At 41.5% G+C, this 18,064-nt stretch overlaps 1 protein-coding gene and 1 pseudogene across 1 annotated transcript; one reads left to right on the forward strand and one right to left on the reverse strand.

Annotated features, from left to right (window-relative positions):
* Positions 1-257: 257 nt before the first annotated feature.
* Positions 258-9,591, reverse strand: MRPL15 (mitochondrial ribosomal protein L15). The gene is made up of 5 exons (XM_003793693.2): positions 9,410-9,591; positions 7,070-7,224; positions 6,021-6,186; positions 1,681-1,804; positions 258-778 (listed from the first exon to the last, which is right to left on the reverse strand). The coding sequence occupies exons 1-5, from the start codon at positions 9,515-9,517 to the stop codon at positions 441-443; spliced, it is 891 nt and encodes a 296-aa protein (XP_003793741.1). The 5' UTR covers positions 9,518-9,591; the 3' UTR covers positions 258-440.
* A 1,249-nt stretch (positions 9,592-10,840) lies between these two features.
* LOC111726573 lies at positions 10,841-10,940 on the forward strand (annotated as a pseudogene).
* The last annotated feature ends 7,124 nt before the right edge of the window (positions 10,941-18,064 follow it).

The raw sequence follows: 18,064 nt of genomic DNA on the forward strand, positions 1-18,064 counted from the left end.
GTGGGTAGCAGAGCTTCCCCAAGGACGCTGATTAAGGGCCACCAAGTCATTAGCACCTTCTCTGATCTCGGCAAAGCCGATCTGCAAACCAATCCCACACCATGCGCATTCAGTCTGATTTGCAGCAGTAACAAAGCAAAGCCCAGGAGGAAAAGATCATATAAAACAAGACTAGAAATATTCTAAAGTATCATGAAACTCCTTTGACAGACCACCAAAGGCGTTTGTATCTTTGAGACAGAACCCAGACTCAGTTCCTCTAGGCAGTCCTTGCTTCCTAAAGTTTTATTTTAACTTTAAATGAAAATGAAAAAGAAATAGGATAACACTGAAAATATCAATATCTAGAGAATTACACATTAGGAAAATCCAATGGGAAATACGCATCCTTCAGTCACTTTTCTGGCACTCTTAACACCTCTGCTTTCTAAGGAGGGGACTCAGGAGCTATAATACTTGAGGAGATTCTCATCTGTGGGTTTTAGGATTTTCTTATCTGCCATGTTCACCACCCATCCTGGAGCAAGACCAAAGAAAATCTGCCTTGGATCCTTTCGAGCACTGAGCATCTTGAAGAGTTCATCTTTAGTGATGTCAGGTAAAATATAACCATACTTCTTGGCAAGTTCAAGCCTTGCTTCAGGAAATTTGGCAGGGTCTGCCAGGTAACCACGATTCTTTGCATCAGTGTAATAAGGCACCAGCGCTTCAGGTGGAAGCATTCGTTTTGGAATAGGCTGTCCACGAAGAAAGAATGGAATAGGTTTGCATAGAATTTCTAAAAGAAAATTTTAAATAAAAAAAGGAAAGATGTAAATATTAGCTCTATACACATATAATTAGCTCTATATTAGTCATTAGCTCTATACGTAGTGACTCTGTTACAGTTTTTCTTTTAATTATTAATGCTTAAATGTTACTGAGAATTTAATTCCAATAATTTATTTTTGTTTTTATTGTTGGGAATTGAGGATACAAAAAACCAGGTTACAATGATTGCATTTGTTAGGTAAAGTCCCTCTTATAATTGTATGCAGCCCCTAAAAGGTGTGTCACACACCATGACCCCCCACCCAAGAACTTATTGTTAAAAGGGCTTAAGTAAGCAAATGGAAATCCTTCACTTTCAATAGTCTGAATCTTCAAATGCAAAGTTACTTCCCTGAGTTACCAATAACTAGTGAATTTCAGAACATAGGTAGTAACATTGTACATAAGCCATAGGTTTAAAAACACAAAAAATAAAATACTTTCATATTATCTATAGAAGACCAGATTGGTAGCAGTAGAAGTGGCTGGATTGTAGGCAGAGTTTGAAGACAGAGGTCACAGGATTGTTAGGGCATGAAAGAAAGCATCCTGGACTCCAAATGTGGACAGAGCTGCCATTTACTCAGACAGGGAAGACTGCAGGAAGAGCAGCAACAACAAGTGCGAGTGAGACTCCCACCAGACATCCGAGGGAGATGGGGCAGGGGAGACACCAAGAGCCGCTTTGCCCTTGGTGCATCTGTCAGCACATGGTCTACTCCTCATGTCCTAATAATCCACAGAATAATCCACACAGTAGACACACATCAACAACTACTGCCAACATTTGCTATTCACTGAGTGGTTAAAATGTAGTAGCCAATAAGAAACAAAGAGAGAAAAAAGAAAACGACCACAGAACAAGCTTACCCAGACTCCTGGGATCATAGAAGGCTGTAGTAACAACACCACCATTTTTTTCAATTGCAGCAATAGCTAGTTCTGAAGCCAACTGTACTTCAATATTAACTTTTGCCTTAAAGGTGTCAGCACCCTGTAATACGTCAAAACAGTTCAACAGTAAATAGCTCAGCGAAAAGTAAATTAATTAAGGCAAGCTTCCTTTTAGTGCCTACAATGTAACAGTATAGCTGGCCGTCTGTATATGCAGGTTCAGGAGAGAAAAAACAAAAGTAACAATGTACCAATAAGAAAATAACACTACACTACACTATGTATTAGCTATTATAAGTAATCTACAGTAGATTTAAAGCCCGTTATCAGTGCTTCTCCACCTTCCTAAGGCCACGACCCTTTAATATGGTTCCTCATGTTGTGGTGACCCCCAACCATAAAATTATTTTCGTGGCTACTTCATAACTGTAATTTTGCTACTGTTATGAATCGTAATGTAAATATCTGATAAGCAGGAGATCCCCAAAGAGGTGGTGACCCACAGGTTGAAAACCGCTGATCTAGGAGAACATGTGCAGATTATACGCAAATACTACATCACACATCAGGGATATGAGTATCTGCAAATTTTACTTGGGGGGGGGGTCAATCAATCCCCCTTAGATACTGAAGGAGGGAAGACCATACTTCTTTTTCAATATCTCTGCTTTGAGGCCCTAGCAATTTTTCTTACATTTTATCTAGGTCACCTCCTATTTCCATTTTATGTATTTAGTAGATATCCATGTAAGCATCAATTCCTGGCACTCCACCAATAGCAGGCTGTCTAATCTTCATTACAACCCTATGATAGGAGTATTGCTATATAAACATCATAGACGGAGACACTAAAGCACAGAGAAGTAATACACCCAAGACCACAAAGCTAGGACTCTAACCCAGGGAGTCTAGTCACAGCTTCTGTGTTCTTAGCCACAACATTATGTTATACGATAAACACTAGTCTTCCTCATCCATCAGTAAGCAAGACTCCAAGAGAAGGTAAAAAAAAAAAGGGGGGGATATGTGGGCTGAAGTAGGTGGGAGAACAGAATATCTGACAAAAATCTGAGCTTCGGAGGGGATGGACCACTCTAGGAAAAAAAGCAGAAGACAACAGAAATTCACTTTGCATTTGCTACTAACTTTATTACAGCCTCTAAGCTGGAAAAAGAAACTTAAGCCTACCTTTCCCTAGAACGTCCAATACCAGAAAATGTAGTTCTAAATTTCTAAAAGTTATGTTTTTGGTGACATTAGTCAGGATATGCTATGTATTTCTCTAACTTCAAAACAGATTCTGATAAAAATAAAAAGATGGCAGCATTACCACTGTAACAATAGAAAGTTTTTGTGTAATTCAACAAGCTGGTTTCCAGTCAAGTTCCTTTATTAATTATGAAATTTTGTCATATTTTAAAAATGTCCCATCAATGCTAAGACATGTTGTCTTACATTTGTTTAGATCTGATACTGGTGTGCTTTTATGAACAATAGTACCTTTGATTCAGTAATACAGGGTCTTGCTATATTATTGTGATTTTTAAGCAATCCAGTTTCCTTAGTCGTCTTCCTCCTCTTAAGTATTGGAGTAAGTTCTGATATATTCAGTATTATAAACAGCATTTTTTGGAATGCCTTCATACCAGGTTTCTTTTCTCCTTCCTTGAGAACATATAGTCTCAAAAAACTGATAATTTTTTTGTGTGTACACTCACTTTTTATAGCACTAAATTGGTAATTTTGTGCTAAAGGATTAAAACTGTTGAGCCAGGTGCAATGGCTCATGCCTGTAATCCTAGCATTCTGGAAGACCATCAAAGGATTTACTTAAGGCCAGTAGTTTGAGACCAGCCTGGGCAACTCTGCAAGACACCATCTCTACAAAAATTTTTTTAAAATTAGCCCAGTGTGGTCGTGCACACCTGTAGTCCCAGGTACTCAAGAGGCTGAGGGAGGAAGACAGCTTGAGCCTTGGAGTTCAAGGCTACAGTGAGCTAGGACCACACCACTGCACTTCAGGCTCAGTGACAGGGAAAGACCCTGTCCCTAAAAATAAATAAATAAATATAAAAGCTGTCTCACTATCCACTACTACAAATCTGAAATCCAGAAAAGTAAACCAATTTACAGAGCCATAAACAATATGTAACTACACTTACTCGACCACTGGTCTGGGGTAGAGATTTCAGGATTATTTTTGGTAGCTTAATCAACACATACACATGCACATGTGGAGATGTGCATTTAAGGGCTAATGAGGTCATGGATTTTTCCATGTTAAGTTATCTGTGTATTTTCTTATACCAGTGGTTCTCAACCTGTGGGTCACAACCCCTTTTTAACAATGAAAATACATTGCAGCATTAGGAAGATTGAGAGCCTTATACACTCAGAGTAGAATACTGAGGCTTATCTTCTACTTGGTATTCCCTTTTTAAATTTCTTTATTTAGGAAGTTTATCTGTCAGGTTCACTTTTTCAAGGGAATTTAAAAAGTTTTTCCATAAACATATACTTCCCTCTAGTGGACACCAAGTTACCTATCTAGCAATACTACTGACAAACAAGAAATAGTAGCTGATTTACTATGTACAAAAAGTTTGCTAATGACTCCCTAGAAAACTATAAAAAGAAAAAAACTTTTACTGCATTTAGATTTGAATTTGATTCATTCCTTTCTTCCACAAGTATTGAGTGATTATGATGAACCAATATTTTCAATATTAAAAATACAGCAATGGCTCGGCACCTGTTGCTCAGTGGCCAGGGTGCCGGCCACATACACTGGAGCTGGCTGGTTCGCATTCAGTCTGGGCCTGCCAAACAACAAGGACAACTACAACCAAAAAAAAAAAAAAATAGCCAGGCGTTGTTATGGGCACCTATAGTCCCAGCTACTTGGGAAGCTGAGGCAAAAGAATCGCTAGAGCCCAAGAGTTTGAGGTCGCTGTGAGCTGTGACACCACAGCACTCTACCCAGGGCGACATAGTGAGACTCTGTCTCAAAAAAAATACAGCAATGAATCACAGTACCTGCCCTAAAGGGATCTTATACTCTAGTGAGGAAGACAATGAAAAGTAAATGCAGAACTTTTGCGGGGGCACTTGTTGTGGGAAAACAGGGTCTCACTCTGCCACCCAGGCTCTGGAGTATAGTGGTGTCATCATAGCTCACAGCAGCTTCAAACTCCTGAACTCAAGTGATCCTCCTGTCACAGCCTCCCGAGTAGCTGGGACTACAGGTATGAGCCACCACGCCGAGCTACTTTTTCTATTTTTTTTTTTTTTTTTTGGTAGAGATGGACCTTGATATATATTGTTGAGACTGGTCTTGAACTCCTGACCCCAAACAATTCTGCCTCAGCCTCCCAAACGTTAGAATTACAGGTGTGAGCTACTATGCCAGGCTTTAAATGCATAACTTGATAACAGATGTCAGGTGTTCACATGTATTCAAAGAAAAACACCTTGGGCAGGGTAAAGCAGTCAGTGTGACTGGGGCAGGGGTGGGGGGGGGGGACAGGGCAATCTTAAAAAAGGCTGTCGAAAGGGCGGTGCCTGTGGCTCAGTGGGTAGGGCACTGGCCCCATATACCAAGGGTGGTGGGTTCAAACCTGGCCCCGGCCAAACTGCAACAAAAAAATAGCTGGGTGTTATGCAGGCGCCTGTAGTCCCAGCTAGTCGGAAGGCTGAGGCAAGAGAATTGCCTAGGCCCAAGAATTGGTGGTTGCTGTGAGCTGTGATGCCACTGCACTCTACCAAGGGTGATAAAGTGAGACTCTGTCTCTACAAAAAAAAAAGGCTGTCAAAAAAGATCTTCCTATATGTTGGCATTTGAACAAAGAACCAAAGGAAGTAAGGGAGTAACTATATGGATACAAAGAATAGCATTCCAGGACAAACAGCACGCCAGCTTTCCAAAACCACTGCTGGGTATAATGGGATCATCATTATATAATGGTTAGGGATGCAAATGGAATAAACATAAAAGGGGCACAACTGTTCATTGTGTGGAAATAAACAATATCTTTTTTTTTTTTGAGACAGAGTCTCAAGCTGTGTCCTAGATAGAGTGCCATGGCGGCACAGCTCACAGCAACCTCCAACTCGGGCTCAAGAAATTCTCTTGCTTCAGGTTTTCTATTTTTAGTATAGACGGGGGTCTTGCTTTTTGCTCAGGCTGGTCTTGAACACAAGAGCTCAAGCAATCCACCTGCCTCCACCTCCCAGAGTGCTAGGATTATGGGAGTAAGCCATCACGCACAGCCAAAAATATCTTTCCATGTAACAACAAAGATCTAATCCAGACTTACTTCCTCCACCAGCTGGACACCATAATCCCTTTTAAGAGGCTGAATGGTCACACCTCTCCCATTGACAAGCTGGGTCAAGTCAATAGGTTGAGTAGGATCAACTCGACCCAAGTCAATAAGATACTGCAGTCTGTTGAGACTCAGAGGCTGATACTGGCGTCTGAAGCTATAAAACAAGAATGTAACAGTTAGAAGACTCCACTCTTCCTATAACTTCTTCAGATCAACTCAAAACTTTGTCCTGTTTTCCTCCATCAGTTTTCATGGTTTAACCAATAAAACCCTCCTTAGTGCAACACAAACATGCCATGTCCCTTGATTTTAGGTAATGAAACAAAACCAGTATTTATTTTGTTCTACTAAAAATAATTTGCCTCTGTAAGCATTTACTTCACTCATTTACACAAATTTCTGAAAAACTTAACCTATCTGAGTCACACATTAAAGTTCAGAGTAATGACAGTAGTTACCATTTACTGGGTGACCACAGTGAGCCATATTTTTATATATAGTATATATTACTGCTAATCCTCTTAACAAAAGCATTATAATCTTCATTTTGCAGGCCTGAGTACAATGTCTGGGCTTTTTTTTCTACTAATCCAAGCTAAGTTTCATTACCAAAAATAGTTCAGAGTTTGGTTCAAAGTAAATTTAAAATTTCTACCAAACTATTGTTTAGATAATTCTCTTTTTTTTTTTTTTTTGAGACAGAGCCTCAAGCTGTCCCCCTGGGTAGAGTGCTGTGGCATTACAGCTCACAGCAACCTCCAACTCCTGGGCTCAAGCGAGTCTCCTGCCTCCGCCTCCCAAGTAGCTGGGACCACAGGCGCCCGCCACAACGCCCGGCTATTTTTTGGTTGCAGCTGTCATTGTTGTTTGGCGGGTCCGGGCTGGGGATTCGAACCCGCCACCTTAGGTGTACGTGGCTGGCGCCTTAGCCAGTTGAGCTATAGGTGCTGAGCCGTTGAGCTATAGGTGCTGAGCCTGTTTAGATAATTCTCAATGGAAATTAAAGACTTCTACTTTAAAAAGCAAAGCAACCTTACCTATGTCCTTCATTAAACCCATACTTTGGTATTCGGATGTAAAATGGAGTCTGGCCTCCCTCGAAGCCCAGACGGGGCCGGGTTCCTCTCTGCCTTTCCCCTTTATGGCCTCTGCCACACTTTCTACCTCTTCTCCGACCTCTTGGTCGTCTCTCCTACAAGGAAAGAAGAGTTTTATGATATTTGAATGCATTTTTTTTTTTTTTTTGAGACAGTCTTACTTTGTCACCCTTGGTAGAGTATCATGGCGTTACAAGCTCATAGCAACCTCAAACTCTTGGGCTCAAGTGATCCTCTTGCTTCAGTATTTTCATTTTTAGTACAGACGGGGGTCTCACTTTGGCTCAGGCTGGTCTTGAACTCCTGATCTCAAGCAATCCACCCGCCTCAGCCTCCCAGAGTGCTATGATTACAGGTGTGAGCCACTGCACCAACACAAATGCATTGCATTACCCGTCTTCACTGGGCAGCTTTTTGTTATGCCATTCACTCAGCCATCCAACCAGTACCAGCTAACAAAACTGTGTGCCACCCACTGTCTCTAGTTGCTCAAACAGACAGTTAGCTTTTTTTTTTCGCTATGGAGTCTTCACTTTGTTGTCTTTGGTACAGTGCTACAGTGTGATAGCTCACAGCAAACTCAAACTCTTGGGCTCAAGTGATTCTTTTGCCTCAGCCTCCCAAGTAGCTGGGACTCGAGGTGCCAGCCACAATACCTGCTATTTGTTTTAGAGATGGTGTCTTGCTCTTGCTCAAACTGGTCTCCAACTCCTAACTCAGGCAATCCACCCACCTGGCTAGTTAGCATCTTGAAACTAAAGACTAAACTGTGCTTCAAAGGCAAACATCAAAGGATGAGATAGGGATAAGGTTTCTGTAATGGGCTGAAACAGGGAAAAAAAAAAAAAACCCTAGAATTAAAAGTCCACAACAAAATCTCAATGATATCCAAGAATTCTTTTTTTAATTTTGGAACTAACTGTAAAAACGTAATTGTTACTTACACACCTGTAATTTCATTTGAAAACTAATTTATCAAGAAAACCTTTATTTCCTATCACGTCACAAGAGCAAGAATTAACTGTTAAAAATTACAGTGCATTGGGCAGCACCTGTGGCTCAGTGAGTAGGGTACCGGCCCCATATACTGAGGATAGTGGGTTCATATACTGAGGGTGGTGGGTTCAAATCCAGACCTGGCCAAACTGCAAGAAAAAATAGCTGGGTGTTGTGGTAGGCGCCTGTAGTCCCAGCTACTCAGGAGGCTGAGGCAAGAGAATCACTAAAGCCCAGGAGTTGGATGTTGCTGTGAGTTGTGACGCCACGGCACTCTAACAAGGGCAATAAAGTGAGACTTTGTCTCTTAAAAAAAAAAAAAAAATGACAGTGCATTATCAACTAACAGCTTTTCTAGCTGTACTCAGAGAGTTATAGAAGAGATAGATGTAGTTTTGATCTTTTAATTCAGATCTTTCCAATGAATATAAAGATACACCCAGAAAGCACTAAATTTAAGATCCACTTTGGGGCCAGGTGAGGTGGCTCATGCCTGTAATCCTAGCACTCTGGGAGGCTGAGGAGAATAGATTGCTGGAGGTCCAGAGTTCAAGACCAGCCTGAGCAAGAGCTAGACCCTTGTCTCTAAATCAAAGCCGAGTGTTGTGGTGAGCACGTATAGTACCAGCTACTTGGGAGGCTGAGGCAAGAGAATCACTTAAGCCCAAGAGTTGGAGGTTGTTGTGCGCTATGACGCCTAGGCACTCTACCCAGGGTGACAAGAGTGAGACACTGTCGGGGGGGGGGGAGGGGGTAAAAAGTAAAATAAAATCCACTTATGGGCGGCGCCCATGGCTCAAAGGAGTTGGGCGCCGGCCCCATATACCAGAGGTGGCGTTCAAACCTGGGTCCGGCCAAAAACTGCACAAAAAAAAAAAAAAATAGAGAGAGAGAGAGAGAGAGAAAATCCACTTATGACATAATTATTTCGTAGTTTCTGCGAGCCTGCTCCTCCGCCCTACTTAATATCTTTATCCTTTTAAATATAAAACTCCTGGCGCCGGCCCCATATACCAGAGGTGGCGGGCTCAAACTCAGCCCCGGCAAAAAAAAAAAAAAAAAAACTGCAAAGAAAAAAAATAAACAAATAAATATAAAACTCCTTAAGAATTGGGAGCACGTGGAAAGACTGTCCTCTGTGTAGCAAAGAGAACAGTGACTGGTTGACCCTACGCTCATGCCAACAGCCTTCTGCAAAGGGCAGTGCTCCAGAATGACAGGGAGTGCAGGCCGCTCCATCGCCTCGGCTCCCAGAGCTTCCCCATGCCGCCACCAGCCATTTACCGGTTTCCTGGAGCCAGGATTCGGCTTCAAGTTGGCCAGGCTTACACGAGGCAGGGCCCGGAGCAGATCCAGGGCCCTGGCCCCACCGCCCTGCAACGGACCTGCCATGACCCGCAGAACCAACAATTTTCAAGGGCGCCTGGAACCCACCAGTAGACCACGTGGCCTCGAGGCGCTGCTTTACGGCTACGGCCCCGCCCCTGTCGTGTTGCAGCCGCGAGCGCCGAAGTCTCGACCTCCGGCAGCGGCTTCAGAGCTTGCGCGCTGGTTTCTGTGTTTGTCTGTCCTCTTAGTTTTTTGGAGATGGGATTGTGTTTTCTGAGATCGTGCCTATCCTCGAGCTCCTGAACGTAAAATGTTCTTTTTCGCCAAACAAGAGCTCGCACTGAAAACGCTCTGCGTTAAGTAAAGGATCCCCTTTGAGTCAGTGTTTAGCTTTGCCTTATAGACAACGTCTCTATAACGAGCCGAGAAAAAAATGTGAGTGGTCAGCTTTTAGTTTTTGAACTTGGGTAATTAGATACCGTCAGATACAAAAATAATACCCAGAGTTCAGCTATTGAAATACCTAATACCAAACTTTGAATAACATTCAGAGTATGAGCTCTAATCCCGTGTGTATCTGTATGGTTTTGAGTGAATCATTTGAGTTACTAACTTAACTTACAATTTGTGATAAGCATCTTACTGAGTACTAGCCGCTGTGAGTTAGCCTTGTTCTGTTTACAGCCATTCTAGAGGTAGATGTTACTACGTTTTACAGACGGGGAGGTAAGGAAAGCTTGCCAAGGTTGGGTAATTTGACCAACGTCTGAGGACAAGTGACTGGGCCAGATTCAAGCTTGCACTACTATTACCAAAGTAGTATTTTTATAATATAAAATTAGATATCAGCATCTCAAAATATAGAACATTGTTTTTAAACACCCCCCCCCACCCCAGATACCAACTTCACTATTTTTGTCTTGGGGTTAATGTAGAAAAGACTTTGTTTTAATCTTGTGATAGTTCAGTTTTGCTACAGAGTTCTTTGGTAGTTTTTACTAGTAATCACAGACAGTGAAAATGAGACCAGTTTTGAAGGTCTCCAAACTTCAAGGACACCTTCTTAAAGTTACTTAAATGAAGTGTAAGATAATGATCTGAAGAAAAAGTTGTCTGTTTTTTTTTTAAGCAAGATTTATGAGCAAGACACTGAGCCTGTTAGGAATATGTATAGATGAAATCAAATGTGATCTTGCTCTTAAGTTGTTTGAAATCTAGTAGGAGTTTCCAAAATTGAATAGTTTTCTGAATTGAATGGTCGCCGGCACAATGACTCACACTTGTAATCCCATCACTATGAGAGACTGGGGCAGGGGAATGGCTTGAGACCAGCCTGGGCAACTAGTGAGACAACCCACATACACAAAAAAATTTTTTTAAGTTAACTTGCTTCAGCAGCACATGTACTAAAATTGGAACGATACAGAGATTAGCATGGCCCTTGCACAAGGATGACATGCAAATTCATGAAGCATTCCATATTTTTTATTTTCTTTGTATATTATGAGCATTTATTTAACTTGTTGCAGTTTAAAGTAAACAATTTCCTAAAGGTATGCTCAACAATAATCATTAAAATTCTGCAGGGTAAAAAAGAAGTTAGATAGGGTAGGGGGTGCACCTGTTGCCCTATTAGGAAGAGTAAGGCAAGAACATTACTGGAGTTCCAGGTTGCAGTGAGCTATGATTATGCCACTGCACTCCAGCCTGGATGACAGAACAAGACCTGGTCTCTTAAAAAAAGAAAAAAAAATGTAGGCCTCATATGTAGCAAAAAATTAAAGAAGAATCTAGATATATATGAGTTCTATAAAATGATATGAAAGACCTAAATTCTATTTGGAAGTACAAAATAATTTTTATCTTTTTATTAAAACTTTTTTTTGCCTTACATTGCTGCTGAAATTTTATTACAACTTTCAAAGGCTTGGGAAGAAAATTGTGAAATATAATTGCAAATCTACCATAATCCTACAGAAAGATAGTTTTTTTCCTCTACCTAGAATACTAGAATATTGTTTGCATTAAGTAATGCTTTCTTTTTTTTTTTTTTTTTTTAGAGACAGAGTTTCAATTTGTCACCCTCGGTAGAGTGCTGGGGCGTCACACCTCACAGCAATCTCCAGCTCCTGGGCTTAGGCGATTCTCTTGCCTCAGCCTCCCAAGTAGCTGGGACTACAGGCGCCCACCACAACACCCGGCTATTTTTTGTTGCAGTTTGGCTGGGGTCGGGTTCAAACTCACCACCCTCAGTATATGGGGCTGGCGCCCTACTCACTGAGCCACAGGCACCGCCCTAAGTAATACATTTTTGATTGAGTGTTAATAGCAATAATGTTTTATACCATGGGGAAAAAATTTATTGAATAAATAAGACACAGGAAACATAAAATAATATGTGCTCTTCTTGCAGTTAGAAGTTGTGTGAGGGCGGCGCCTGTGGCTCAAAGGAGTAGGGTGCCAGCCCCATATACTGGAGGTGGCGGGTTCAAATACAGCCCCAACCAAAAAAACCTGTTTAAAAAAAAAAAAGCTCAAAAAAGTTGTGTGAGTTATGTAATGTTACTGGTGGGCATCAGTTAATAATAGTGGGAATAATAATGTTTACAGTTAATTGTAAATGATGTTTGTTATCTCGTTTCCAACATGTTGATTAAACATATAAAACTCAAAATAATTCAGTGAGTTTCATCTATGTTCTAAGAATGTAAATTAAGGATGTGTGGTCCATAAGTCAATAATCCTACCTTAAGTCTGTGCAAGTTTTACGTCATCATCCTCGTGATCACGTAAGTAACGTTTATTACACAACCACATGCTTGAAGACCTTATAATAAGAAAACATTTATCTCACAAAAAAAGAAAACATTTATCTCAACTATTGAAGGCCCATCTCTAGTTAATAATGACTACTGAATCAATACATGAAAAGAATGAACACTATAAAGATAATACAATTTGAAGTCCCTTGGGAAGGCCTCACACACTCCCAAATAATCTTCCTCCATCTACATCAGGGCCTGATAGTCTGTTAATATATATTAATTCCTCTGCTCATTATCAAAAAAAAAATTATCTGGGTAAATAGAATGAGAGTAGGGAACGAAAATAAAAAGCAATAAATATCAATAGGTAATACAGGGTATGGTGGCTCTCTCCTGGAATCTCAGCCTTTCGGGGGGCCAAGGCAGGAGGATCTCTTGAGGCCAGGAATTAGATTACAATGAATTATGATGTGCCACTGCATGCCAGCGCCAGCCTAAGCAACAGAGAGAGAAAAACCCTGTCTCTAAAAAGGGAAGGAAGGAAAGGAGGGAGGGAGGGAGGAAGGAAGGAAGGAAAGGAAGGGTTATGTCCCAACTCCATCTTGCTAAGGGCTTTCAACACTCTCCTTTTAAGAGAGGAAGCTCAGCTGAAATATTTTAGTAATAACTGCAAAAACCCAGCTCCCCCTTGTAAGCACTCCCCTTACCAGGTGTTGGCTCTTGTGAAATTTGGCTTGCATTAAGGACTCCGCCTCCCCTACCTAAAGCCCCTTATAAAAGGTTTCCACCCCTTGAGGCATGAGCCAGCTCTTGGCCCGGCCAATCAATGGAGGACTCTTATTTAATTTGGACTCAGTATGCTGGTATTTCTCTATTCCACTCACTTCAGGTATAACAGAAGGAAGAGAATTATTAGATAAGATGTTTTGCATGAACCCTAATAATTCATAATAATAGTATACTTCAAAATGAAAAGTCTGATGAACTTAATCATCTGGTTTTGAGCTTAAAAACCAACAAAACAAATCACACACATAGCCTCCCCAACCTAAGTGAGACAGCACTTTTTTTTTCCTTTTTCTTTTTTTTGGCAGTTTTTGGCCAGGGCTGGGTTTGAACCTGTCACCTCTGGTATCTGGGGCCAGCGCCCTACTCCTTTGAGCCACAGGTGCTGCCCCAAGACAACACTTTTATTATAGTATCTTAATATCTTGGCAGGAATGTGAACAGGAAGAGGAAAGGAATTTCAGTAACTAGATTATTACTGAATTTTTACCATGCACCAAAAACAAGGCACTTTTACAATGGGACCAAGAATAGGCTAATTCTGTGGTGATTAGCACATTCACTGCCACACATTCCTCAGGCATGAGCCACCACACCTGGCCAGAAAAAAATTTTTTCCTTGGGGCCATAGTGTTTTATTAGGTCAAGATAGATCATGAAACATATAAGTTATGTACACTTCACAAGTCCCCCGGCTGAAAACTAGCATAAGTTAAATACAATTCACATAGCAGTTAACGTACATCTATTCAAAAGTGTGTGCATGTGTGTGTGTGTGTATTTTTTTTTCCTTGAACTAGTGTCTCTATTGCCCTGGTTAGAGTGCAGTGCTCTCAGTACTGCCACCACAAACTCCTGAGTTCAAGGAATACTCCTGCCTCAGCCTCCTGAATAACTGGGACTGTAGACACCCACCACCACACCTGGCTAATATTTCTATTTTTTGTAGAGACAAGATCTCACTATGTTGCATAGTCTCAACTGGTCTCAAACTCCTAGTCTCAAATGATCCTTCCACCTCATCCTCCCGAAGTATAGGCATGAGCCACCACACTTCAGAACCCAAACTACATATTTTTTAAAAATACAAAAACTTCATCAATAAACAAAGTGAAAATTTACAACATCTGACAATCAGTAAAAAATTGCCACTTAGGAAAGAAACAAGAAAATAAGACCAATAATGAAAAGAAAAAGAAATCACTCAATTTTAATAGACCCCCAAATTATAGAAGTGATAGAAATAGTGGTCAAGATTGTTAAAATAGCCAGACGTGGTGGCTCACACCTATAATCCTAGCACTTTGTGAGGTTGAGGTGGATGGATTACTTGAGCTCTGGAGTTCAAGACCAGCCTGAGCAAGGGTGAGATCCTTGTCTCTACTAAAAATAGAAAAACTAGCTGGGCATGGTGGTGTATGCCTATACACACATAGCCTCCCCAACCTAAGGGAGGCTGAGGCAAGAGGATCACTTGAACTCAGGAGTCTGAGGTTGCTGTGAGCTATGATGCCACTGGTACTCTACCCTGGGCGACAGTGAGACTGTCAAAAAGGAAAAAAAAAAAAAGAATGTTAAAACAGTATATATTCAAGAAAGTAGAATGAGCATTTTTAAGGAGAAATATAGGGTGTTCATAAACTTCATGTGCAATTTTAAAATAATAAACTATTTAAATGTAAAATCTATTTTACAAAAATGTGAATGTACTTAACACTATTGAAGTGTACACTTAAAAATGTTTAAGATGGCAAGTTTATTGTTACATGTTTCTACCACAATAACACACACACACACACACACACACACACACTGGCTGGACACAGTGGCCCAGGCCTATAATCCTAGCATTTTGGGATGATGAGGCAGGAGGATCACTTGAGGCCAGCCATTCAAAACTAGCCTGAGCAACTTAGCAAGACCCTCATCTCTACAAAAAATAAAAAGAGCTAGGCATGGTGGCACACTTGTAATCCCAGCTACTCAGGAAACAGGATTACTTGAGTCTGGGTGGGGTTTTTCTTCTTTTTTTTTTTTCTTGAGACAGGAGTCTCCTACTCTGTGGTCCAGGATAGAGTGACATGGCACCAGCTTAGCTCTCAGGACCCTCAGTCTCCTGGACTGAAGCAATCCTGCCTCAGCCTCCTGAGTAGCTGGGACTATAGGTGCCTACCACAACAATTAGCTTTTTTTTTTTTTTAAGAGATAGAGTTTTGCTTTTGCTCAAGCTGGTCTTGAACTCCTGAGCTCAAGCAATCCATCTGCCTTTTCCTCCCAGAGTGCTGCAATTACAGGTGTGAGCCACCAAACCCAGCCTTGAAACTGGGAGTTTGAGGTTGCAGTGAACCATGATGATGCCACTGCACTCTAGCCCAGGCAACAAAGAAAGACTCTGTCTTAAACACACAGACACACACACACACACACAAACGCACATTTTGTCAATTTAAAAGAAAAAAAAATCTTGGGCAGTTTCTGTGGCTCAGTGGGTAGGGTGCTGGCCCCATATACCAAGGGTGGCAGGTTCAAACCCTGTCCCGGCCAAACTGAAACAACAAAAAATATAGCTGGGCATTGTGGCAGGCACCTGTAGTCTCAGCTACTCGGGAGGCTGAATCGCCTAAGCCCAGGAGTTGGAGGTTGCTGTGAGCTGTGACACTATGTCACTCTACTGAGGGTGATAAAGTGAGACTCTGTCTCTACAAAAAAAAAAAATCTACAATAGATATCTAGAGATGTAAATGAGAAGAAAAGCAATCTGAATAAGATTCCCAGCACAAAAGAAAAAAAAAATATTACCAGCACATTAGACACTGTAGTAAAAAGATTAATAAATGTGGAGATAACAGAAATTATCTATAATGAAATAGGAAAAGACTGGAAAAGAAGAGTGTAAGGTCAACGAGCTGACCAAGTGGCCAAAAAATTTCAGAAAACAAGCTGGGCACCCTGGGTCACACCTTGTAATCCTAGTGATACCAGAATTTCACCTTTAGTAGGTTCTTGGTCTCCATCATTTGAAGAATAAATCCACGGACCACAGATCAGGATTTATTTACAGAAAAGAATACAAAAACACTAAAGCTCCAGGCAGGAAGAGAAAACCCAAGTTGGGAGAGAAAAGCTCTCTCTCGTCTCTCTCCCCGGGTTCTTTGTCTAGGGGTACATATAGTCGCATGGGTTCCTCTGTGCTTACATTCAGCAGGGCTTGGTAGTGAGATTTAGCATGTCTGGGACCCTCTGTGGTTACATTTAGTGTGTCTGGGACCCTCTGTGGTCACATTTAGTGTGTCTGGGACAGTGTGTCTGGGATGTGAATGAATGGCTACAATCCCTTTCATTCCCAGGCCTAGGAAATGCCCCCGCCGCCCAGCCTCCAGCCCACTGGTTCCTCTGCTTGCTGCCACCACACCAACACCGCCAAGGTGGAGGCAGCCGGTCTGTGCCCCCAGCTCCACAAGCTGGCTGGGATGCCACTTATCCTGTGTCAACTCTCCCTCTCTGAAACTCTTAACTGCTGTTATGGAAAAAGGATGAAGATTCAATCTAACTGCTTCCTGCTGAGTTGGGCGATGATAGGAGGGGCAGTTAGGGTTTCTCTGGATGGAGAGTGACCCAGGAGTCCACCATAGAATCAGGTCTTAGACTGGAACCTCTTTACTGTGTGTGTCTTGACATTTCTGTAAGACACAAATCTGATTAGCACATTAAAAGGCAATGGTAGGACAGTGAGAGGAGGGGGTTAATTAGAGTTTCCTGTTAGAAGAAAAAAATCAATGATGTTTAAAAGAAAACTATATTAACACTTTTCTTGCCGTCTCCTAAGCAATAACTTTGAATTTTCTTTAAGCTCACAAATATAGGTGGACTGTGATTGATTCTCTTCATGCTCTGCTTCTGTAGGAGGTGGTGGGTTCCAGGATTTTACTCAGGAATGATATATCCAGGAATCTCTTCCCATAAGTTTAACAGCTGTAGAGGAAGACAAGATAACAGAGAAGGGACCTTCCCAAGTTGGGGTTCGGGAAGGTGAATTAGAAGGAAGAGTTTTGATCCTGACTAGATCTTCAGGAGAGAAAAGCTCTTTTAGTGTTGAATGTGAAAATGTAGTTGGGAGGTTTTTAAGGATCTGTTGAAATACAAGTCCAGTAAGGTCATGAGAAGTGTAAATAATTAGATCTTTTCCTAAAGTAGTTTGGTTGCTTCTGGGGTTAAGAAGGCTACAACTTGTAGACAGTGTGGCCATCCCTTGGCCACGGTGTCAATTTCTTTACTAAGATATACTATAGGTTGTAAAAATGAACCCGGTGTTGCATGAATTGATTGGGCCGAGTAGCACAGGTAAACTAGCAGTCAGAGCGTCTTGGAAGAGGAAGTGGCTGCAGCTCTCTCAGGCATGCAGCAACCTTAGTTTATTTCTTACTCACTTATATACCCTAACAATAAAGCATCCTGCACATACACACATAATCTTAAAATTAAAATACATAAAGTCACAAAAAAGTCACAAGCCTTCTTCATCTCTTTTTGCTTCAAGGAACAAAGTATTCATCTGTAAAGAACAGACATACTCTTTAACTTAGCGGCACAATAACCTCATCTTGATCTACCACTACTCAGGTCTCTTCCAGGAAATCCCTGACCACAGCAAGCTTTGTTTTCAGTGCCTGCCTCCACTAGATTAGTTTTTCTAACCTCTCCAGAGGGTCTTCAAAGGAATATCCCTTCAGACCTTGAGACAGTTTCAATCAAGAACAAAGTTATGGCAGACTTTACTGTGGCTTGGCTACACTGCCGTGTTGGGCCAAAGCTTCCAGGGCAATTCCAGTTTGCCCTATAATATACAGATTAAACTGTTGTCCAGAAGACTCATAGCAGGGCCTGCAAAAGAGCAGTTTTCAACTGTTGGAATGCCTTATTTGCTTCTGGTTCCCATTCTACAGTGACTAGGCTCTCTCTCTCTCTTTTTTTTTGGAGACAGAGCCTCAAGCTGTCCCCCTGGGTAGAGTGCCGTGGCATCACAGCTCACAGCAACCTCCAACTCCTGGGCTCAAGCGAG

This window comes from Otolemur garnettii, unplaced genomic scaffold, assembly GCF_000181295.1.
Source record: "Otolemur garnettii isolate 467f Iridium unplaced genomic scaffold, OtoGar3 scaffold00071, whole genome shotgun sequence".
NCBI classification, from domain to species: Eukaryota; Metazoa; Chordata; class Mammalia; order Primates; family Galagidae; genus Otolemur; species Otolemur garnettii.

Coding starts and splice junctions, on each gene's coding strand:
- MRPL15 (XM_003793693.2), bottom strand. CDS start 9,517: ATGGCAGGTCCGTTGCAGGGCGGTGGGGCCAGGGCCCTGGATCTGCTC. Junction 6,187..7,069: donor GGGTTTAATGAAGGACATAG/GTAAGGTTGCTT, acceptor CTTGTTTTATAG/CTTCAGACGCCAGTATCAGC. Junction 1,805..6,020: donor GTGTCCAGCTGGTGGAGGAA/GTAAGTCTGGAT, acceptor GACGTATTACAG/GGTGCTGACACCTTTAAGGC.